Below are 24,419 nucleotides of genomic sequence, written 5' to 3'. Positions count from 1 at the left end.
GTGGAATACAGGGATAACTCAGGTGGTTGGCAGGATCATTCCAAAGCAGAATCTCTTGCTTAGCAGAGCCTTACTGCTCCTTGGTATGCACTTAAGCTGAGGATGTTGAAGCAAACTGGCAGTACGGGCTGGTCCATTGGGGCTAGTGGAGCATCAACCTCAGTCTCCCCTGCATCTGCCTGACCAGGGGGTGTAAATGGCTATCATTGTCCTCCTCGGTCTCAGTGTTGTCCTTATAAAATTCAGCAGGGAGAAAGATGTGGACAAAACTAGAGATAGTTGAATCTGCCTGTCATTGGCTCTGGCTCCATCTACTATTGGCCTTTCTGTCTTCCAGCCCACCAGTTCCAATGGGCACAAGTCACCACTCCAAGTTGGAAACATCTGGAATCCAAGTGGAGGGAACACAACTGAACATTGGTATGAGCTCATCATTAAGATTACTCCATGGCTGTGATGATGGTTGAAGATGCATTTTTTTTCTTCACAAACCACTCAGTGTTCTCCAGCAGACCTTTTCCTGGTAAGTCAAGACTTGTTAAAATCTTGCTACTACTATGATGTAGTCAACCCCTCAGTGGCATGCTGTGACATGTTTGCAACTGGTTTTGAGAGTAAAATTACTTGTGTCCATCACAACTTCATTGTATGACACCTTGAGAGTTTTTTTTATAGGTGTATAGTAAGTATTACATACATAGGTAAAGGTAAAGGTACCCCTGCCCGTACGGGCCAGTTGTGTCCGACTCTAGGGTTGCATGCTCATCTTGCTCTAGAGGCCGTGAGCCGGCGCCGTCCGAAGACACTTCCGGGTCACGTGGCCAGCATGATGAAGCTGCAGCTGGCGAGCCAGCACCAGCGCAGCACACGGAAACGATTACATACATACATACGAATGCAATCTGTTATAGTCCTTTGTATAGACCAGGCTTCCTCAACCTCAACCCTCCAGATGTTTTGAGATTACAATTCCCATCATCCCTGACTACTGGTCCTGCTAGCTAGGGATCATGGGAGTTGTAGGCCAAAAACATCTAGAGGGCCGAGGTTGAGGAAGCCTGGTATAGGCACAGCACAGAGTGCAATCCTATACATGTCTACTAAGAAGTAGGTCCAATTGGGTTCAGTGGGGCTTACTCCTAGGCAGTGGCAGGTGCCCATTGGGGCTGGTGGGGTGGAAGGCAACCTCCATCAGCCCCAGTCAAGTGTGGCCAATGCTCAGGAATTATGGGAGTTGTAGTCCAGCAGCTTCTGGAAAGCCACAGGCTCCCTGAACCTGCTTTAGTGTCTTCCTCCTATATGAAAGGGAAATACTGCAATACTAACAGCAATACATGTAATAAAGAACACAGTCACCATATATTTACACTTACATCCTGTCACAAGGAATATTTGTCCCACTGGTCAACACCTCCCCCGCACCAAATAAACATTAATATGCATAGGTCTTTGAAAATTTAAAACAAACCAGCTCCTAGCTCAACCTTAATGTTTTTTTCCTCGATTCCATTTCCCTATTTAATAAACTTATATTTGAAAGCTCAGCTGAATGTATCTCAAGGATTAGTATTTAGGATTAAGAGATATTATATATATTTAAGCCATTGTTGTAATAGTCACTAACAAATGGTCCCAAATGACTGCTGTAAAAGCATTGCCGAAGTTCTGCCATTAATGAAAATTGCTGACTTTAGAAAACCATCCACAGCCTCATTCAGACAAGCTCAACAGGATGGATTTGAACTACATTTATTTTTAAACCCACTTTTCTTTATTCTTCACATCTAATAACTGCTAACAATCAAATCACAAATATTTAGTTGATGTATCAAATAATAAAATAATTGACGAGTACTTGGGACCTGATCCTGACTAGCTTCAGTTGAAGGTAAACAGAAGTCCACTTCAAACTATTTATTTTAAATATGAGTACTAGGAAGTGTGTGTGGATGAGATTAGCCTCCATAAGAGAGGATCTTTGAGGTTTGATTAGTCTGCACTTAGGCAGAAAACAGTGCACAGATCATAGAATTGCAAAGTTGGAAGGGACTATGAGGGTCGTCTAGTCTAACTCCATGCAATACAGAAATCTTTTTGCCTAGTATGAGGCTCCTGAGATCAAGTGCTACCAACTGAGCAATCTAACCACATATTCAAGCCAGGGAAATATCTGGAAAAGGCATAAACTGGACATTTCTTAGTTTTCCCCTACCAGATGGAAGACAAAACTGACTAGAAGGGTGAGGCCTGTTGCAGCTTCGAAGGCGGATATTGCTAGGAGTAGAATTGGTATAATAGCAATAGTTGGAGTGTTGGTATTGAGGTAAATATGGCTATTATTAGGTATAGGGCTAATATTATACCCTCAGTACAGATTAGGATGGACATAAAGTGGATTCAATGGAAGGATAACCCTAAAAGGCTCAGCAGAAATGATGTATTTAATAAAAAGAGGACTGTTGACATGTCAGGGGTTCTGATGTGGTCAGAATTTACTAAGTCGAAATTAGTGGTCGTTGGTTAGACTAACCCCTTATTCAGCTCAATCAAAGCCGCCTGTGTTCATTCATAAATAGGACCCGTAGTTAAGGCTGACTTCAGAGACAATGGACAAGAACCTTTCTCGTGTTGCTGGATAGGAGGACAGAGACTAGGGCAGTATAAATAAATTATAGTTATTATAATTTTGTTACAGCAATAGGAAATAGATTGAGAAACACATGCCTTAGCCTTTTTTTGCCAGATACAGACCCTTTAAAAGCCATTTCTGTATTCACCTAATATCCAAAACAAATATTTTATACCAGGAATTTTAAGGTGTTAAAGGGTTCATTACTAAGTTAAAGTGCATAAATCTGTGAAATAATTCCAATTACCCTTTCCAACAATCCACATAGAATAATAATTAAAAAAATCTGAGGGGAAAAACATGCATTTCAAATGTTGAAAACATTTTATTAATCCTGGTATGTATTAAGTACCATCTAAAAATGCTAAAGAAAGAGACAGTCTCTGGAATAGTGTTTCAGCTTGTTTTGGAGTAATTACAATCTGGTGTGGGCGTGTTTGGGGCTCAGTTTTACAAATGGAAGACCAGATAGAGGATGTAGCCAGGAGCATTTGACCAGCTATGCTCATTTCTGAGGAGGCTAGAACTTTGCATGAAAAAACATGCCTTAGGTACAACTAGGTTGCATTAATTAAACACACAGTACATGGGGCTTTATTTGAAAAGTCTTGAGAAGCTTCAAATGGTCCTGTATGCAATTGCAAGGACGCTGGTGAGTGCATACCTCTGAGATCACATTGTAAAGGTAAAGGTAAAGGTAAAGGTACCCCTGCCCATACGGGCCAGTCTTGACAGACTCTGGGGTTGTGCGCCCATCTCACTTAAGAGGCCAGGGGCCAGTGCTGTCCGGAGACACTTCCGGGTCACGTGGCCAGCGTGACATCGCTGCTCTGGCGAGCCAGAGTCGCACACGGAAACGCCGTTTACCTTCCCGCTGGTAAGCGGTCCTTATTTATCTACTTGCACTTTGAGGTGCTTTTGAACTGCTAGGTTGGCAGGCGCTGGGACCGAGCAGCGGGAGCGCACCCCGCCGCAGGGATTCGAACCGCCGACCTTTCGATCGGCAAGTCCTAGGCGCTGAGGCTTTAACCCACAGTGCCACCTGCGTCCCCTGAGATCACATTGTACTGATTACCAACTTCTTTCCTGGCACAATTCAAAGCATTGGCAATTACCTCCAAAGCCCTAAATGGGATAAGTCCAGATTGCTTCCTTCCATATCACCCTGCCTGCTGAAAATTGGATGGAAAGGGTCTTCTCTGGGCTCCACTTGGGTAGAAGCATGTTTAAGTGGGATGAAACAGTCTTCTCAGTGGTTGCACCTTGATTATGGAATATTTTGTCCCATGAAGTTTGGTTGGCTCCCTTTCTTGCTGTTACTAAAAGACCTTTTATTTTAGCAGACTTTGGTTGTATATAGGTCAGATTATCTATTTATGTTTGGTTTTGCCATAAAGTTCTCAGACTTGAGGTTTTAGCAACTATGGTAATTGTTTGATAACATTCTACCATAGTGGCTAAAACCAAACAATTACTATTTAAGGTTACACGACTTGCTGATCAGAAGGTCAGTGGTTTGAATCCCCGCGACGGGGTGAGCTCCTGTTGCTCGGTCCCTGCTCCTGCCAACCTAGCAGTTCGAAAGCATGTCAAAGTGCAACTAGATAAATAGGTACCGCTCTGGCGGGAAGGTAAACTGCGTTTCCGTGCGCTGCTCTGGTTCGCCAGAAGCGGCTTAGTCATGCTGGCCACATGACCCGGAAGCTGTACGCCGGCTCCCTTGGCCAATAAAGCGAGATGAGCGCCGCAACCCCAGAGTCAGTCACGACTGGACCTAATGGTCAGGGGTCCCTTTACCTTTACCTTATATTAATAAACAACAGCTAAGTGACAAAAAATTGGTAAGAAGTGACTGTAATATTGCATTCCCCTCCCCCAATAGGGAGGAAACCTAATTTATTTCAAATGAGGTTTTAGGACTCGTAACTTTCTTCAAAAATGTATAACTGACTTTTTCCTGTTTTAATGCGAGCCAAAGGTCTGGAGACCCTGCTGGTCTTGCCCAACCCACCATCCTATCCTTCTACTTGTCCATCAGCAGCCTTGCCTGCTTCAGTCCCTTCCAATAGTCACTTATTTTGTGGGCTTACTCACTAGTCCCTATATGTAGCCCCCCTTTTCCTATTGCCTTTGTGATGCATTTTCCTGAGTGGATAAGGCTAACCCATCACACAGGCTATAGAAAAATGTTTAGCCACCCACAAATCTAGACAGTTGGGACCATTCTGTGGCTGAGAACTTTTTTAGCAGGTATTTTTCTGAACATCACATTAACTCACCTTAGGAAGTCCTTAACAGCGTGTGGACATTTTTGCTTATGCAATGGAGCAGCAGGAATTGCAGTTGTTTCTCACCCCTTCCACATGTCTAACCTCCATAGCAGCTGGGGTCAGAAGGTGTGCTTCATATCCTGCAATTCAGGTATAATCTTGTGGTCTTTTTCATGTGTCACACACCCATTATGTGTATGAATTTAGAAGGGGGAACACTTGGTGCTACCCTTACTATTCCTCCCCTCTAAGTGTACTGTGAATGTTTGCAAATACGGATGGTGTCTCAACAAAATCAGACTGTATACCACTATGAGGCCTCAAACCTACCTATATAGACATCCATTTTCTAGGATTGATTTTTGCCATTTTGAGTTCTGGCCAAAGCTGTACAGCTACATATCAAAATTTCTAAGGATTACCAATCTATGAAGCAAGAGGTGTTGGGAATGGGATGGCTCAAGATTTGTGGTCCTTTCAGATTTTCAGGATTACTGGGAAGAACTGTATTCAGTGGGGCTTACACCACAATCCTAACCATCACTTCAAAGTCCTATTGAATTTAGCGGGGTTTATTCCCAGGTAGATAGGATTAGGAGTGCAGCCTTGCTCCTTGGTAAGTCTGCAACCCTAAAATTAGGTAGTAAGCCCCACTGAGCTCAACCAAACCTACTTTCGAGTAAACATACTATAGATTGCGCTGCATCTCTTTAAACAAGCAAGGTCGGGCTGAGATAGTTTTTTGTTTTTATTTAAACCGCAATCGCTGCTACAATCCCCACACGCCCGGAAAGCCCTCCTCCTCCTCCTTTAATTTATAGCATTTTTCAAAGGGTGGCTGCGGGTTGAGCGCGCTGCTTCCACCAGCCGCGACCGAGACCTCTTTCGATAATAGGGCAGCGCACAAGTTGAATTAAACATAAACTTCCCATGATGCGGGTGGGAGCTCAGACTCGTGCTAACACGAGGTGTAGTGTCTCCTGCTAACTGCAGCCTAGCATTGGCTTCGGCTAACGGGAGGTTTTAGGCAAGGCTTGTTGGGACTCCGAGTGTGGAGAGACGCCGCCAGCTCTTGAGCCCCTCCGACGCCGGAGCTCGGGGAGGGGAGTTTGGGCGCGCTCTCGTCCGCCTCGAGGACGGTGGGAGGAGCCGAGCGACCGGGGAGGCCGCCGGCGGGTCCCACCTGCAGTTGATGTGCGAGGAGGAGCGGCCAGGGCGAGGCGAGGCGACGGCCACTTTCGCTCGCTGCATGCCTGGCTCGTGAGAAGGAAGCCTCGGCGTCTCTTTCCCCGCGCGAGCGCGCCTTTTCCCCGGCTTGGCGTCCCCTGCCGCCTCGCCCCCTTCTTCCTTTGCTCTGCTTTCTCTGCCGCCTTGCCCAACTATGGAGACGTCCGGAGACGAACTGGGCGGCGGCAGCAACAGCTTCCCCGAGCCCACCATCGTGCAGCCCCCTGGGACCACTCCCCCGCCAGCCTACCCGGCCCGGGACCCGCAGCCAGCGGAGACGCTGCGCGTCGGGGAGGACGTGCAGTTCAGTGAAGAGCTGGAGGATAGAGGTGAGTCTTTGGGGCCAGTGACGTCTCCCAACAACATGCTTCTCCTCTCCCCCCCCCCCCTCTGCAGAAACCAGGCTCCTGTCAGGCGCCCATTTCTCTTCCTTTCCCGCGCGCGCCCTGCACCTGGCCGGCTCCCGAAAGATTCCTTAAGTTGGCGTCGAACAGGACCGACCCACCGCGAAGCCACCGCTCCCAGGCGACTCTCTAGGAAAGCCTTCTTTCAATCACCTCACCCCTATGGCCGGCTCCTTTCTACGCGCCTAGCACTTCTCTCTCTCTCTCTCTCTCTCTCTCTCTCTCTCTCTCTCGCCATCCCGGGTCCGGCCAAGTCTCTGCAGCCCACCCGCTCGCCTCTATATCTCCCTCACGGACGTCCTAGCACTTTCTAATTTACCTCGCTGACCAATAAATCGCTACTCTTAACCCCACTAAATTCTGCCACGTCGCTCTTGTAACCAGCTATATCATGCCAAGACCCCACACTTCATCCCTTCTTATGCCTTTACCGCCCTTTCCTTCCTATAGACCCATTTTTTGCCGTGCATCCACCATTGCTGAATCCTGCCTCCTGTATTTCACCTTCCTCAGCCACTCCTGCTTCTCATACATCATCTATGGACCTCCCGTGGTCTGTCTCCTCCACCGCTAGCTGTTCTTTCCTCACAACTCGTCTGCTTGTCGTCCATTGTCTTATCACCTGCAGCAGCCATCTGAACGACCATTCTCAGTCCTCCTTGACCCTTCTTAATAGTTGGACTGAAATCTTAACTCTGCTTGCCTGGGAGTAAGTCCCATTGAATTCATTAGGACTTACTTCAGAGTAGACAAGGTTAAGCTTGTGCTGTTGGTTTGTCTTTCATATTTAATTCTTTTTCTCTCTCTACACAAACACACACACACCACACACACTTAACACAATCTATTTTGCCAACCTTGCAGTTAAATTCTTTGCTCACTCATTCTTTTTTATTTTAGAAAAGAAATGGAGCACTGACAGCCTTAAACAAAGAAACACCAGCCTTTTCTTTAGTGTTGAACCACCCAGTCTTCAAAATGCAATTTAAAATGCATTCACTACAATGCAGACAGGCGTCCCCATTGACTGCAAAGAAAGCATGTTATTTTACCCATTCTACACCCCTTCTTAGAAAGAAGGGGCATTCAGTCTATTGTCTCCCTAACAGGCACCTGCCAAGCACGTGCCTATTCAATAGATTTGTGTGTTTTTCTTTCTCTGCACTCTTCCCATGGCATTCTGTTTCATCTAAAGCCAAACAGCTCCCTGCCTGACTTGGAGCCTGCTCTTTGCTCTTCGTTCTCTGCAACTGTCCACAGTCCTTTTTCAGTTTCCGAGTGATCCTATTCCCAGGCAGCATTCTGGCTACAATTTTGTTGGGTATGATGGGTCACTGTGCATCCATTTTTATTTTTATTTAATTAGGAGCCGCTCTTCTAAACGAAATAGTGATATTTGAAGGCCTTTTGCAGTGGCTTAGTCACTTTATAAGGATTGGGCAGTATATACCAAGTTGGTCTATATTCAAGAGTTTGGGCTCAGGAATAGAGGGATATTGATTCACCTGGGAATGATCTTCCCACTAAACATCTTCTATAGATGTAAGATGATGATGGTGAGAAGGAACAAAGGACCTAGTAAAAGATAATGGATGTATGGGGGAAATAAGACAAAGAACCCATAAGCTCATTCCTTGTCCCTCCCTTTCCATTGATAACAAACTCACAGGTCTGAGCTATTATTCTTTCCAAGGAAATGTTAGGAATAGTTTTTATTTTTTGCTTTAATCAATCAAAATTTCAATGAATTTATTCCTTTCTTTTTGAAATGCAATGTCTGTAGGGTGTTCAGGTGCATTCTGATGGATCATGGACAAAGTATGAAGGTTTTAGCTTCAGCCTTTAGGGAAGCTTAGTCTTTTTCAGTGTCTAGTATAAAACAAAGTTGTGAGAGTCCCCTCTCTACTTTCGTTAGGATTCAGAGAATCTTTGTGTGTGACTACTATATTTGGAATAAGAAAATGCATTAAAATTATTTCAGTTAATCTGAAATTTAAAAAGTCTGTGTAAAACCAATTAAAGCAGCATATGTAAAAAAACCAACTTCATAAATGTATTGTCAGCAGGAGTTTCTTTGTATCAATTACAAATTATTTTTTACAGACAAATGGGAAAAAATATCAGTTTAATAAAACACATCACATCTTTCATTACATGTACTAAAATATCAAATGGCGTAATCTTCAAATGTGAACATGACTTTATAATTCTAATATACCCTTTCTAGCCTTGTCTGTGTATAAATTAACCCAGGTATGTGCCATAGGAAGATTTGAAGTCACATTCTGGATGGGATTTGCACTCATGATATAAGTTGCAAAGTTACCTGTGAAACTATTTTCATTTTATGTGTTTGACAGATAGATGCTTGTGTGCAATCCCCAAAGATTTTTCACACATACAAGCACAATATGTTTTAAGGGGAACAATTTACCTGGTGACACATTCCTTTCTTCGCCGGAGGTAGTAAATTGTAAAACATTTGTCCAATTCTAATAATATGTAAGATTCAAATATTTTAATGTAAAATGCATAAATTTTGATTCGAGTGGTGTTTAAACAATTTAGACTTGTACCATTTTTCAGAATCCAGTAGCAACCAAGAACTGGTTTTAACTATTTTAACTATAATGTTATTAATTTTGCACCACAAATATGTGTTCTATTTTGGCGGGGCATAGATCCTCCTATTGCTCTTTTGGTATGGACCACACTAATTCATTGGGGTTTTGTTAAGTCTGATCCTGTGATAGTTGGCTCATTTGTTGTCAAAAGTTAGCAAAATCCAACTGGAAATATTTATTCTATTCTTTCCAGAGATCACAGAGTGAACAAGACGAAGGGGGAGGGGAGCTTAATACAGGAACACACCTGTTTTGTTTTATTTTGACTAAATTTTGCTAGAGCAAGTAAAGTCCTTAAAACTGAAATACACAAAAAACCCCAACAAGCTTGGGGAGATGGCTGCACAACAATGGCGTATGTTAACCTCTACTGCACCTGCTCTGATTTTCAGAAATGCATCATATGAGCACCTTTATTTTGCTCTTCTATCAAGCTGCTGCTTGGTTTGTGCATCTGTTTCACTGGCACCTTAAGCAATCTCTCCCCATGCTCTTTAAGGTTTGACCAGGAATTGAGTGTGTGTATGCAAAAATCTAAAGATGTCTGGTTATTTTATGATTGGCTCCAGGTTGCTCCAAGCAGCAATTGGTACTCTTTTTTTTTAACCTCCTGTGAAATACAAAGACAAACCTGAACCCATGCACCTGCTTTAGCATTATTTATGGTATATAAATAAGGTGAACAGGATTTCTCCTAAACGGGAAAAATACACAAGGAATTCCTGGTTTGGTTCTGAATGGACCTAATTTCTTTTTTTCTTTAAAAGGGGAATAAAACACAGCCCACACTGATTTCCTCTTCTGATTCACTTACCAGGTTTACTAGAAAGCAGCACAAGACTAAAACCTCACGAAGCTCAAAGCTACAGAAAGAAGGCACTGTGGGTTTCATGGGCTTCCATTATTGTCACACTGGCTCTGGCAGTTGCTGCGTTCAGTGAGTATTGAACCTATTTCAAATCTTTCAGCCTTTGTCTTGGATACCCGAATGCTTAAAAAGCCATACACGATGCTGCTGTGTGCTTTTATATAGCTCTGCTACTGAAGTGACTTAGAGAAGGCTTGCCCCATGCTTATAAATTAATAAAACAGCTGTGTGTATTCTTTTTTTTCTTTTTCTTTTTCTTTTTTGCGAAGGGGACATAATTGTTGAAGGTCAGATAAAGGAGCAGTTTTTTGTTTCCTGTTAGTCTTTGCAGATATGGAAATGTATTCTCTTTTCTCAATAATATAAAAAATACAGTGAATTTAATTTAAATTGAATTAAGTTTAAACAAGCCTGTATCTTTCTTGGATGCCATTTTTAAAAAAATACAGAGCAAAGGCAGAAAAATTACACACAAAACATTTAATATTTATTTTCCTGTGGCTAATAATACATAATTAATGTTTGGAGTGCAATCTCCACCATTCTGATAAGATTATATGCTCCTTGGGGTACATTTAATGATGCCCCTGTGGATCTGGCTTTTCTGCTTTAGGCTCTTTAAGTAAATATTCTAGAAAGCATCTATCTAAAGCAAATATTACTTTAAAAATCACATGAAATTAAAGGCTGCTTGCTTCATTTAAATTGAAAGACGCTAGCTCAGCATAGTTTAAATGTTACACACTTAGTGGCAGGTTGTGCTAACCTATGAATTATGCAAAATGTACTTTATTTAACTCTGTAGAGACATCTTGTGACGCAAAGTACAAGATTTTGCAGTAGCTTAACAGAAAAGTTAGTTGGCTTTTGTTTGGTTTAATATTGTTCATCTTAAAAATAGAATTCCAGTTCTCAGAGGCACACAGGACTTGCTTGTGGATTCTCAGAATATCATCTCTTGGTGTAAGAGAAGCAAAACTGGATGCCGTTGCAGCACATGTTCTTGTGCTAATCTGCAGTGATGGGCTACGGCTGAAAGCTAGTGTCAGCTCCCAAGGGGAGCTATTAGAATCTGGCCAAATGGGCTCTGCAATACTCAGCATATATTACTAGGAGTAATTTGTATGGCAAACACACACACACACCATGCGTCAATATTTAAAAAGAAAGAAGAAAAGAAAATGTGAAAGCAGGGTTTCCTCTACTACAAAAGAAATAAAGCACAGACAAGAGAATTGTCCTGTTTCATTGGTGTGATTTTACTGCCTTGGAATCAGAACAGCAACAATTATATTGTCCTCAATCAATGTTAACAATACCTTGGCATACAATTAGGGCACAAGGAAGTATTTAGGGAGACAAAATGGGTTGTGGCTTTTAAGAATTTTTCTATGAGTTTGAAAGGGGAGGGCACATACTGGAGGTTTTTGATGGAACTTTGATTCTGTAAATATGCCAACTATAGCGAGTGGTGCAGTTGGATGAAATATTATGCTGTTGAAAAAGAGTGCCTTGTACACTTTGCTTTGTCCTCTTTAAACCAGTGGGGCTTAATTCAGAGTATACAATGCTGGGTTGCATGGATTAGTCAAGTTAAAGCAATTTCCTAAGTATCAGGTTATTGCTATTAAACCTGTTAGGACATAGGAACCTACATTAAAGATGGAGGGGCACATTGGCTGGTATTCAACTATGTTTTAGAGTAGACCCAGTGAAATTAATGGGCTTAACTTAGTCATGTTCATTCATTCAGTTGGTCTCCTCTGAATACCACCCATTGTATCAAGCACTGAAGTAGCATGTGGGAGACCAAACAGTTTTTTAATTGATGTCATATCCTTGCATCTACAGCCACCTCCCTTAATATTTTAAAAAAACATCCTAGTAATAATAGTAATTGCCTAGAAAAAATTTAAGTGCCCTTTAGAGACACCTGTGTTTTTTTAATACTGGAACCCAAGATATATCAACTTGCAAGTAGCATGAACACAACATAGCATCTAGCATTTCTGTTTTATGCATGTCTACTCAGAAGTGAACTCCAATGGGACTTGGTCAAAAGAAAATTCACATAGGATTGCAACCTGAGTATCATATAGGTTTTAAACACATAGGCATTTTAGTATAGTAAAATAGATTTATTAGGTACGTAGCATTTATACTACAAGAAAGGAACATGTTCAGTGCTGATTTAATTGGTATAGAATCAAAGGCCCAAGCTAGATAATATGTAAGTTGGACATCTGTGACAGGAAAGCCTGCTTGCTTTTATTTCTTTTTGGAGTAGTTGCAAGGGTTTCCAAATTTGATCAGGGTTGTTGCAGTGGGGCTGTGGCAGTGGGCACTGGTACCATGTTTGTGATCTAATTTATCTCCAAAGCTGCTGTATGCACCATTAAAGAGAATATACAGACACATGTTTTCCCCACTAATAAGGCATGTAGGTCTTTGGTGGGATCCATGATAGGTAAGGAGACAAAATTGGGGGGGGGGGTGTTGCTCACTCCTTTCAAGTGTTCCAGTCTTGATCAGATTACATCTCTCCCCCCCCCATTATTCTTATTAAAACGATAATAGCAACAAGCTGAGGATTCAATCACACATCGTCTAATCTTTTGACCTTCAGATCTATATTCTGCCTGTTAAATACTTGTTTTACTTATCTGATTGCAGCAGAATGCTATGTAATAGTATAAAGTGAACAGAATATTCAAATTTTATATGTTTGCTAAATGCTGTGTTGTCTAGATAGCTTTCTAATCAATATAAGCATTTCTCTAAGACTGCTTGATTGATTTTCAGTTTGTCTTAATGTAACTTTCAACGAAGTTCCCATACCTTAGGTTTACAAAAGATTCAATACAGACACAATACATATCTTCAATGTAAACAAGTATATGTCAGCTGATATGTAATTAGCTAATAAAAAAACGTGTTACAGTGTAATTCAATATATCAAGTATAGCCTGGATAAAGTTGGAGTGATTTAATTTTATGCATGATTCAGTTGTTTGATGGTTCATTACTATAACGCTGCATTTTCTCCATATTTCATATTTCCTTTCATTTGTCAGCTGTTCCCATGTTTGGCCAATCTTTCAAGCCGAGATGCTTGCCAGACAGCTTGGTGATTGCTTCCTGTGTTATATGATTGACTTCTGCTTGTCATTTGGGATAGCTAGATTGACTCTGAGAATCATTTCCAAACACCTGCTATTTATGGCACTCTGTTTCCTAGCTTCTTCCTGTTCTGCTTATTCACAATGACAAAGTGTTAGCATTGAAGTCCAGTGATTTCTACCCTCTTCTCTTGAGAATGCAGATCAGCTAGCCAACACTTTCGGTAGCTGTCAGACTGTTACTGCTCTCTTTCTGTGTTCCTACATTTTCATTTCTTTTAAGATATATTCTGAGACCTCAGTTTATTTTTACATGCTGTTATTCAGGGCTCATCCAGATTTGCCCTTGCCCCGCTGCTTTCCTCAGAAGAAACCCAATCCTTACCGCTGAATCGGAACAAGTGTAAATCGAGTTTTCTCTGGCTTGATGTTTGTGCCAATTTATCACTAAAGAGCAGGTTTTCTGGGGGAAAGCACTGGGGCAAGTGGAAAAATGCTTGGATACATGCTTTCTAGGCATGGGACAAGCACAAGTCTGGAAGAGCCCTCAATCTTCATAATTTTCCTTCTGCTCTTAAGCAAACTTTTGCTTTAACACAAGAGTAGGGTGCATGAGATATACAGATATATTGATGAAGTTATTTAAAAAAAGACTCTGGAATGATTTTTTTCTCATTATAGTTTAATGAGAAAGCACAAAAAAATACAGTCTTAAATGTATCTGTAGTAGATTCTCCAATCTTTATTTCAGGTCTGGCTAGAACCATTTTCTTGTTTAGCATTGCCAGTTTGCAACGAAGAAAAATTCATTAGATATTCTGGACAAACCAAGGATAATGAGGAATGATTGGAGCCAAGTAGAATCCAAAAAGCAGGATTATTTCCTTGTTCAACTTGAAAACCTGTTGGTTAATCTAGTTGAGAGCATGTCATTCTCTGAACTATGGAGGCAGAGATGTCTGGTGACAGTGCAAATGTCAAGAATCAGATTTAGGTGATATATTCTCAGCTGCCTGAATAGTTACTAGATGACTAATTTAATGTAGAAACTCCTTTAGAAACAGCTGATATCACCAAGATAGACTAGCAAGCACTGTTCCCCATTGTTGCTATGAAGATTTGTCCCCTCCATGGAGCTTCCTTTGCTGTTGTCAGCAGAAATATACTGTTGTAGATTTATGGGTCTACAGATTATGGCAGCTGCATCCATTGAATGAGTGCCTATCATTCATGATCAGAAGAGAGTATACAGTTTGGGATGCACTGAGAACATGTTTTGTGTGTTTCTTTTCGGTACATTTGGTACATTTCTTTTTGGTCCTCAAATTAGTCATAATAGTGATTTCTAAGATAATAGCATTCCTTAAGTCATCTTAAAATTCTGACACCCTGAATGTGCTTCTGGAGTTCAACATTCAAGCTCACAATCCAAGAATCTGGAGGTTCACATGTAACATAGATATTATCCTAAAAGATATACAACCAGGGAAAGCTAATGCTTGTTTACACTTTCTTGATTCCCCCTCCCCCATGTTAAACATATTGCAATATTTACACCTGAGCCAGGGTAGTGCTCAGAATTATGAAACAGGTGGTTATTGCAGGTGGTGGGTCTGAGGCACTAAGAGTGCTCTCCTTGCCTGAGGGAGCACTAATGTTAAAGGCTAAAGAGCAGCAAGTTCCAGTGCAAACATGTAATTCCATCCTTGTTGAATTTCTGAGGAAAAGTGGGTTGGAATGATTGGGGGAGGATGTATGGCTGCAATATGCATTTCACTTTGTGAAGTCCTGGAGAAGAAGGTAGAAGAGATGTGCCCTTTGACTTTTGAGGCTTTCTGTTTTTATGTCATCAGCAAGTTCAGCCTTTCTGAAGTTCTGGTAGCTGGTCATAGTTCATGTTTATGCTAATTCAAAATTAGGATTCTAGTTAAGGATATATGTCATGGCTATTCAATTTTTGCAGTGGATTTCAAATTAAGGACAAAAATATGTGAATTATGCCAAATGCTTGGAGAAATTACAGAACATTCACTTTTTAAGATCTTATTATTTTAAAAATATGAAATATATTTAAATGGTATAGGTTTTTCATTAATAACTAGCAGCATTGTACCTGGAAATTAGGGATTCCAATAAATGAAAACACTGCAGTTTGAAAAGTTTATTCTGTCATCTTGATTCAAATTGGTATCCACCTGTATCAAAACATAGATGAAGACCTGCACCTTGATCTCGGGAACTATCATGCAGAATCTGGTCACAATATCTTAAGAGGTGTCCAAATGCATAGTGAACAAAGAAACAACTTTCCAAAATGGAACAAAGAAACAATTTTCCAAAATGGCCTGGCCTGCTCAAATATTTTTTGGGGGAACCAGAGTGTTGGCTCCTATGATACCTGTGCTGATTAGATTTTCTAGCATGATACTCCAATTCGCACGTAGATATTCTAACTACAATGTAGTTCTGGTGTTAAGTACAAGATCTCAAAAGGATTTCAAAGTCAACAAATACTTGCATGGAAATAACCATATACCATTGATCATTCACTTTTCATCAGAAAAACTTGGCTGGCGAATCTTAGAATGAATTCTACTTACCTGTTCTAATCTTTCTGCACATGTAGAGAACAGTTTAATACACATCATGTTTTGGTTTACCATAAACCAGAGTGTAGCTTTTAGTGGGTTTAGTGTAGCTCATGGTGTATGTATGCAATTTGTAATTAAGTTCAAATATGACTCACACTGTAATTTACATGCTTCTCAGTACCAGGTTAAAGTAGCAGCCAGCTGAGTATGGAGAAAGGAGCTTTCTACGTGTAGCTCCAGGTGTTTCATTAAAGACCAGATGGAGCAGTCTTATAATTTCATTAAAAACGACAGTAATACCCAAAAACTAATCTCAGTGGGAATGACACCTGTGCATCATAATCAGCGATTTTAAGAATATTTATAGGAGTATGAATTTTGCACACTTAGATATGTCGGTCGCAATAAATACTTCTTTTCCATTGGAAAAGCAGAATACCACAACCATCAATTACCCTAAACATGATCTACAATTTAGCTTCCAAATGTTTCCCCCATGCAGTGTTTGAGTTGCAGCCTGGAAGAATCTTTCCCTAATTACTGAGTACTAGTTACGTAGAGTGACCTATCAATAAGGCTGAGCCCAGTAACGAGCTACATTAAACCATATGGCTGAGACAGCAGATTGGGTGAGATGACAGATTATGTCTCTGCTATCTCCCTGCATGTCCCATCACCAATGAATTACAACTCAATGGCTGTCCAACAGACCTTCTTCTCCTTTCTCCTCACCCACCCACTCCTGCTGCTCTCCCTCCCTCTGCTGCTCACCCACCTACTGCAAGAGCACTGTTGCAACCAGCAATGGAGGTGGCAAATTAGTGTAAAATGCCCTTCACTTTTAAACTGTATTTTGCCATTGTTGTGGCAAAGTGGTAGCAGCTCTCTGAGTGATTTTGCCTACAATTCATTGTTCTGAGGACCATGCCAGCAGTACTGATGGTATTGGTTGTTCCCAGATTTACCCCTCCCTCAGCCCTCTGTACTACCTACCCTTCATTGCTGTTCTTGAATGTTCCTGAACTCTTGAATATATTTTTGGGAAATGTAGAAAGGCGGCAAGAGATGTTGGAGTTGGGCATGTATGTCACAGCAGAGTACAGGAATAAATAGTCTAGTAAGACTGCTGGTTGAAAGAAGAAAGATGTTTAAGATTTATTATTCCTAGTAATAATTGAAGCCATTCGTGAGGACAGGGTTATATGTTGCGATCATGGAGTCCTTAACAGAAGGAAAGTCTCTAACACTAATTGAAGGAGAAGGGCGAAAAAAGAATGAAAACCTTCACCCCACCCCCGTTTCAGATGCAGCTTTACTTCCAACAGGAGAGAGGTAGAGTTGGTTAAAAATCATGTACCCTCTTTTGCTAGCTGAGGTGTCTGTTGGATTAATAACCATTTTGCTATTAGAAGGGCACAGTTGGATTCCACCTCATGGTTTTGTGAATCGTGGTACAGTGGTGCCTCGCAAGACGAAAAGAATCAGTTCCGCGATTCTCTTCGTCTAGCGGTTTTTTCGTCTTGCGAAGCAAGCCCATTGACGGCTTAGCGGATTAGCGCTTTTAGCAGCTTAGCGGCTTAGCGGATAAGCGGATAAGCGGCTTAGCGGCTTAGAAAAAGGGGGGGAAGGAAAAAAACCCCGCAGGAACTCGCAAGACATTTTCATCTTGCGAAGCAAGCCCATAGGAAATTCGTTTTGCGAAGCACCTCCAAAATGGAAAACTCTTTCGTCTAGCGAGTTTTCCGTCTTGCGAGGCATTCGTCTTGTGGGGCACCACTGTATTTGAAATGCTTCAAAATGTAATGTTATTAATGAGGGTAAAGATCTCTTCAGAGCTAAATACATGATTTTAGAGCAATATTGTTTGACTAGGCCTTAAAAGACCAGTTCCCGATTCTTTGGAACAATCGACAAAAACTCTCATTGACTGAGTAGCAGGATGTTTGTTACCTTAGCAAAAACTCCACCCAATATCAGCAAGATATTATGAGCTGAATGTTTTAAGTTGACCTCAAACTCTTTATCAGATCGCAAGGAGTGGCTGAGAGGTGGTGTGGAAGAAAGGCTCACTGTATGATTGAGGATGTTAATCCTTTGAGTTAAATCAGCCCTTACTAATTAATGCTTGCTTCCTGACACAACAGACCTTACTGTTATGTGATTTACTGTGGCAGCCAACATTTATCAGACTATCATTTCCAGCTGTGTGGAACTAATAATACCCAAAGGAGACTGTTCTATGGGTTTGACGTGTGGGGTGTTAGGTATGCAACACAAACTTATCATTTTAATTAACAAGTCTTGATATTTCAAAACGTAATAGAGCACGACTAATGAATGTATTTTTAGTGAAAAAAGACTAAAAAAAATTCAATAGTGCAGTTTTATGGTAGGATAACAATCTGCTATGAAATATAGAAAACAACTCTATAGCGTACTGTTATGGACAGAATGAATAAATGGCATAAGCAGGTTGATTACACAGTAGGAGGCCTAATATCTAATGTGAAATGAGATGTTGTATATATTCTGGGCATGGTAGTTTAACAGTGGCTGGGAAATGTAATTCAGGGTGAGGTGGCCAAAATTCTTTGAAATAGTGTGCTTTGAGTGTGCTTCAAAGGTACACAGCCTTTATAGAGCTCTTCTCTTATTTTCTCATCTGTTCCATGGTCACATATCCTTTAGAACTGCTGAGATGCATTTGATCCCACTAGCATTACAAATGAAGAAGGCCTTCTCTGGGCATCCTTATCATTGGAATTGAGGTAGCTTCTAAGTGCAGAGCCTTCTCAGTGATGGTGCACCAGTTGTGAAATGCTCTCCCCAGAGAGGCTCATCTAGCCCTGATTTTGCTGTCCTCCTGGATTTCCTTTTTGTTTTCCTAAGCTTTTTCGTTACATAAACTACCAAAGGAAGTTGTAAAGGACCGTATAAATGTTCATCTGCCAGTCCTCCAGCTTTGATATAGGCAGTAATATCAGCCTGTCTTTAAAAAGTGGTTTTGATGATTATTGAGTGTGTGAAACTCATTGAGCAGTGAAAAGGGATATATAAATGATAATTGTTATAATAAACCACTGAATGACTTCCAGAGCACTTAGTAACAGAAAGTAGTTATAGCAGACATACCTTGGTTCAGTGATGTAGGAATGGCAGTTAAAAATGCCCTGGCTTCTTTAAAAAATGCACACCAAAACTTATTGTACTTTGTTTTCCAAGGAAAACAAGTTGTACCAGCTATGTATCAACACAACTACATCATTCGGATCTTTTGTCCTCTTGGTAAAATATTTTATGCAAGTATAAATAATTATGTCGCACAAGGTGCATAAACACCTGACCTTTCCTTGTAATTAATCTGTTTAACTGTCATCCAAGTGGTACCTTTTGCAGGAAATATAATTTAGGGTATGATATTGCCATCTGTGCTTTATGAACAGGTTATCATGGGCATAGTGAATCCTACGCCAAAAGCTTAGTTTTTGACCTGTATGGTTTGATGCTGAGGAAGATGTACAACCATAGCTGTGTAATCTACAAGTTTTACTCCAGCTGGAAACAATAATAATTTGTCTATGCCTTGATACAAGTGTATGATAAATCAGCATAGCTGTATTTAGGTAAAATCTGGAATACTTTATAGTAATTTAAATCTGTGCCTGCAGGAGGCATGTGTCAATAACTGGAAATAAGATGTTATTCTTTTTCAAACACTGCCACTAGCTGTATTGTGGATCTTTTTAGAAAGGTATGTTTTAAAAAGGAAGATAAAACATTAAAATGTGGATTGGATTAAAATTCATCAGTATATTTCAACACTAGTTGTTTTTAGGCAGCATCTCAAGACGGTTACAGTCTACAGACTTCTGGGCTCCAACACACCCAGCTTTTTCACTCATCCTCCCTTCCACTTTTTCTTGTTGTTGTTGTTGTTGTTGCTTAACATCCATCTTGAAAAGAGATCTGGAGAACTCAAAAGGCTTGCTCACTATTTCCGGGTATTAAGGTATTGCTGTATAGTACTGTGATTTCCCTCCACAATTCAGGAATGGAGGGGTAGCTGTAACATTAGGCAGGGTTAAATGACAGGGTTAAGTCCCTTGAGCTAGCCTACTATTCTGTGGAGCAGTGTGGACATTATCACATTGCTGGTTTTGCAGCTGAAACTTGGTTCCAGTCCAGATGGAAGTGGGAGAATGCCATCGCCTCCTGTAGCAAAATGATTCATGCCAGCCCTGGTGGAAGGAAGGATTTTCATTTCTTGAATTGAATGTCAGATTATTTTTGTTCATATCAGGGTTTTTTTTCCTGCATATGCAGCTTCTTTTGGGAGTGAAAAACGCAAAATGCTTTTGTATGTTCAACCGCGCCACATATTTGTGTAATGCTGCTGTGTATTATTTTGATCATAATATGTTAAACAAAAATACAATCTGAAAAAGGGTATGGAAAGAAACTAAAATTGTCAAAAGTTTGGTTAAAATCCTGTATCCACTTATTTGGGTATAAGCCCAACTATAACCTAATTGGAACCTCTTTATGAGTAGGATTGCAGTTTTAAATAAATGTTTAAAAGTTTTAAAGCTTTGCAGGGCAGTCCTATGTATGTATACTCGGAAGTAAGTCTCACTGAGTTTGAGGGGGCTTAATCTCAGGCAACTGTAAGTGTATATAGGGTTCCAGCTTAAATATAGCAAACTTACTACTGTATTGGGGAAAGCAGACAAGCAATTTCTTAATTTGTACTAAAACTTTGGGACATCCAGTGAAGTCAAATTAGTGTTGATCACAAACTGACATAGCACATACCACTTAAGAGTTAAAAATTAACGTATGAAATTACAAGATATGATGGTAATTACTAGCTTTGAAGAAATGAAAGGGGAGAAAGGATTTGGTATATTAATGGAGGACAATTCTATTAAAAGCTGTGAGTCATGATTATTGAATAGAAACTCAGAGTGTTTCTTTATCCATCTCTTTTATTGGTAAGTGTTGGGTAGGAGAACTACAAATCCTCTCACCTGCTGCCCTCTATTCAATGGTTTCCCAGGAAATGTCTCTTGACTGCTCCTCTAGCTTTGCAGATTTATGCACAGTCAGGCACACACACATTCAATCCACTTGAGCATTTGATTACTGAGGGGTGTTTTTTTTAAAGGGCTACTAGTTTCTGAATTTAAGGCCTCTGATTGTTGTACAGTTTAGCCTTTAATTAGGCCTGTAGCCAGGTTTGCATTCTTTTTGGGCCAAAAAGTGATAAAGGAGTGGCTTATTCTGTGCCTACAGGAATTTGAGCAATAATTCAGGTAACTATTTAATCTTAATACCAGTCATCTGTTAACTCCTTTCGAAAATAACCTAGATCATAGCTTTTATATTTTTAATGTGCACTTGTGAAATGGCTTGTATGAACTTCACAGATTAGCAGTTGATCATTCTCACTGGAAAACTGACAAGGTCACACTGAAGTTATATTTATACCTGTGAAAACAACAAATGACGTTAACATAGCATAACATTGCATAAATGTATAGATTTTCATGGGTAGCATTTGATTGCTGCTGGAGCTGCAAGTTGCTTTGGATAGTATTGATGCAGCAGCAAGAGTTTATGCATAACACTTGCATTCCCATGAGAAGGTAAACTGTTTTATATGATAATTAAACAGCAGTTGTGCAAAAAACCATTGTATGAGAAAAAGGAGCTGCCACAGTAGCATTTGAAGTTTTCTATAGCATTTTATGTTTATAGTATATTTTCAGTCTTGTGCTGTCAGATTTTTCTCCAACCTAAGAAAATCACATTGCTTTGTAGCAATAGAACTTTGTAGCAATGCAAAACAAACTTACCTATTTCCAGTTCTAAATTGAGCTAATAGATTGGAAATACTAAGCAATGAATTTGTTCAACAATGGTTTCTGAACAAAGAATTTTCCTCTTAGATCAAAATGATAGATTTTTGTGTGTGTGCTAGTATAAAAGTGTGGAAGCCTTAGATCAGGCATAGGCAAACTCAGCCCTCCAGATGTTTTGAGACTACAATTCCCATCATCCCTGACCACTGGTCCTGTTAGCTAGGGATGATGGGAGTTGTAATCCCAAAACATCTGGAGGGCTGAGTTTGCCTATGCCTGACTTAGATATTGTCACAGAGTTAGCTGGTCAGTAAATCACAGTTCAGAGCTGGAGTTATTAGAAAAACACAATCTTTACAGACTTAGCTGGGTTTCATTCTCAGTGAGCACAGCAGCTCATGCCCTGTAGGTCCTACTCCATGAAATCAGTTGCTGAAAGTAAAGGTATCTGCCTCCCCACAGCCATCTATGTGTCCTCCTCTCCAGGGCTTCTTCTGAACAATTGGAGACAGCACTGCATGCAGCCTATCTTTGCTTTGCCCATTTCATCCCTCTACTTGTTTGGGGAGTAGTGGGGGGAGACACTCAGGAGTCTTCAATACCTTACTAATCTCTACCTCTTGACCTCCCTTCTCCCACATGTCTGCTTCAGCTTTTGCCTCTGATGCTTGACTTCTCTGCCGCATACTCTCCCAACTCATTGAGCCTTAATGCCCCTTCAGCTTCTGACATCTTCTTTTTCCAGACTTCTCCCTGTAACCATTCACCATTGTCTCACTACCACTTCCTGGACTCTGAGCATTCTTCCCTTGATGGTTCCCCAGCTGGTTTCTCCCACCACTCCTCTGTGTCCAACCAGTCCATGACAGATTTGCCCTTAGCAGACGGCAACCTACACATCTTTCATTTACCACTGTGTAAGGCTGTAGGATTACATAATCTGTAGAGCACATGTCAACCTATATTAGATTCTTGTAGCCATTTCTTTTGTTAAGAGCTAACCTTGTGGCTTTTTTTACATCAAGACAAGACAAGACTGATCAAATTTCATAATTTTTGAATAGCTCAAGAATATATCATGTGTCGTTAATGCAATATCATTCACTAGAAAAGCTAGCTGTGAAACATAATCCATCATACAAATGCTTTTGGGTAATGCATAACTCAAATCTTATTTGGAACATGATATTATATAAAGTAGACATTGTGTTACTCATTTGGCATTCATTGGCAAGCATGTGACCAAGGTCTCCCCCCCCCTTTTTTTTTTTTTTACAATCCAAAACCTTTTCCTCCAAGCCCTTTGCTTTTGGCCAAAGTGCTGGTCTTAGACAAAATGGGAGTGAAAATGATGCATGTAGTAGTTCCTGAAGATAATTGGTACACTTTCTTCATGGGGGGAAATGAATACGGATATCCTATTTTCTGTATCCTGTGATACCTACCCATTTTCTTCATATACTGGTCTCTTGAGAAATCAATACTGTGCCCTATGTTAGGTTATGATCTTTGTTCTGTCAACATCCTGCTGCTAGATTCGGAATTTCTACATGTTCAAAAAATACCGTAATAATAATAAAGTATAGAAAAAACTGTGATGTTTTCTTCACCACTTCATACAGTTCAAAGGACATAACAACATTAAATCAATCATCCTCATAAGAATAAAAAGAAATAGTCCTCCCTATAGGAGCGCTACACATTTCCTATTCTCTTCCATAGTTTATATTGTAAATACTACTACTGCTAATTTTATTATTTATACCCTGCCCATCTGGCTGGGTTTCCATAGCCACTCTGGGCAGTTTACAGCCAGGTACACGATGCTTTTTCCTTCTATTAAAAAAATACTGAGATACATTGTTTTCATTTATTTATCAAAAGATCCCAGGATGGTGTACAACATTAAGAACTTATTTTACAGATCACAATAATAAAAACCCTAAGAACAGACAGCATAAGGATAACATAATCACAATAGCAGTCCTCCCCGCATGGCCTTAACAGGCCACAGATTATTTAATGTGCAGAGGTCTGGGTAAAGAGGAATGGTTTTGCCTGGCACATAAAGACATGTAATAGGCTCGCCTAGCGTCATCATCTAGGGAGAGCATTCCACAGGGAAAACCACCACAGAAAAGGCACACTTTTGTGTTGCTGCCCTCCAAACCTCTCAAGCGATATAAATAAATATGACAGGACAGATATAATTTTTTTCATTTTGTGCTGAATGGTCAGAATTGGCTTTTGTTTTCAAAATCAGAAGTAAAGCAGATTAATCAGCTTGCTAGTTTGTCACAATTCAAGGCACTTTATTGTGAAGGTATTATTAAGGTATTGATTACAAAGATTTATACTGGTGTTAAAAGTTCAGCTCAGACTTAATTTTTAATTTGTTTTTAAAGATTCCATCATAAATTAGGATTCTCACTGATAGGAAAGGGCTAGTTATAGGTTCCCAATCACAGCCTAATTGTCTGTAATACTGGAGTCTAATTCATCTAATTGTCAGGAAGAGAAATGATTAGCACTTTCCCCCCATTTTGTAATTAGTACTTGGTGCTTCTGAATCCCATATCAGATTAAATTCCTGCTCATATAATGAGCTTAACATGGTTTCATGGGCTGATAGATAATTATTCAGTGACAGCAATCGCTGGATAGTTAAGACCAGGCATGGACTTTGTGTTGGTTCCTGAGGATTCCAAGCTTTTGAGGTCACATCCTAAAGAGAAATGGTAGGAGTCACCAAAAAGATGGTTAACTTCTCTATGCTTCCTTGTAGTGTGTAACAGCATTATAACGTTGTGATAATTCCCCCCTCAA

General features: G+C 40.4%; 1 protein-coding gene and 1 long non-coding RNA gene across 4 annotated transcripts in view; one reads left to right on the top strand and one right to left on the bottom strand.

Annotated features, from left to right (window-relative positions):
* TMEM163 (transmembrane protein 163) overlaps positions 1-24,419 on the top strand; it is a 112,038-nt gene that overhangs the window by 34,147 nt on the left and 53,472 nt on the right. The window contains exons 1-2 of one of the 3 annotated variants that reach the window (XM_079994749.1): positions 321-523; positions 9,972-10,091. In XM_079994749.1, the coding sequence (XP_079850875.1) occupies positions 448-523; positions 9,972-10,091 (196 nt within the window). In that variant the 5' untranslated portion in view covers positions 321-447. Of the gene's footprint in view, positions 1-320; positions 524-5,765; positions 6,456-9,971; positions 10,092-24,419 lie in introns of those variants that run through there. The other 2 variants (XM_079994747.1, XM_079994748.1) reach the window with 2 other exon arrangements.
* Positions 262-7,235, bottom strand: LOC307226630. The gene is made up of 3 exons (XR_013843528.1): positions 6,579-7,235; positions 4,909-5,039; positions 262-384 (listed from the first exon to the last, which is right to left on the bottom strand). It is a non-coding gene; the product is annotated as an uncharacterized lncRNA (long non-coding RNA).

Source organism: Podarcis cretensis, assembly GCF_951804945.1.
Source record: "Podarcis cretensis genome assembly, chromosome: 1".
In the NCBI taxonomy this organism is placed as follows: domain Eukaryota; kingdom Metazoa; phylum Chordata; class Lepidosauria; order Squamata; family Lacertidae; genus Podarcis; species Podarcis cretensis.
The sequence above is the reverse complement of the archived record's forward strand: the minus strand, read 5'-3'. Positions and strand labels throughout refer to the sequence as shown.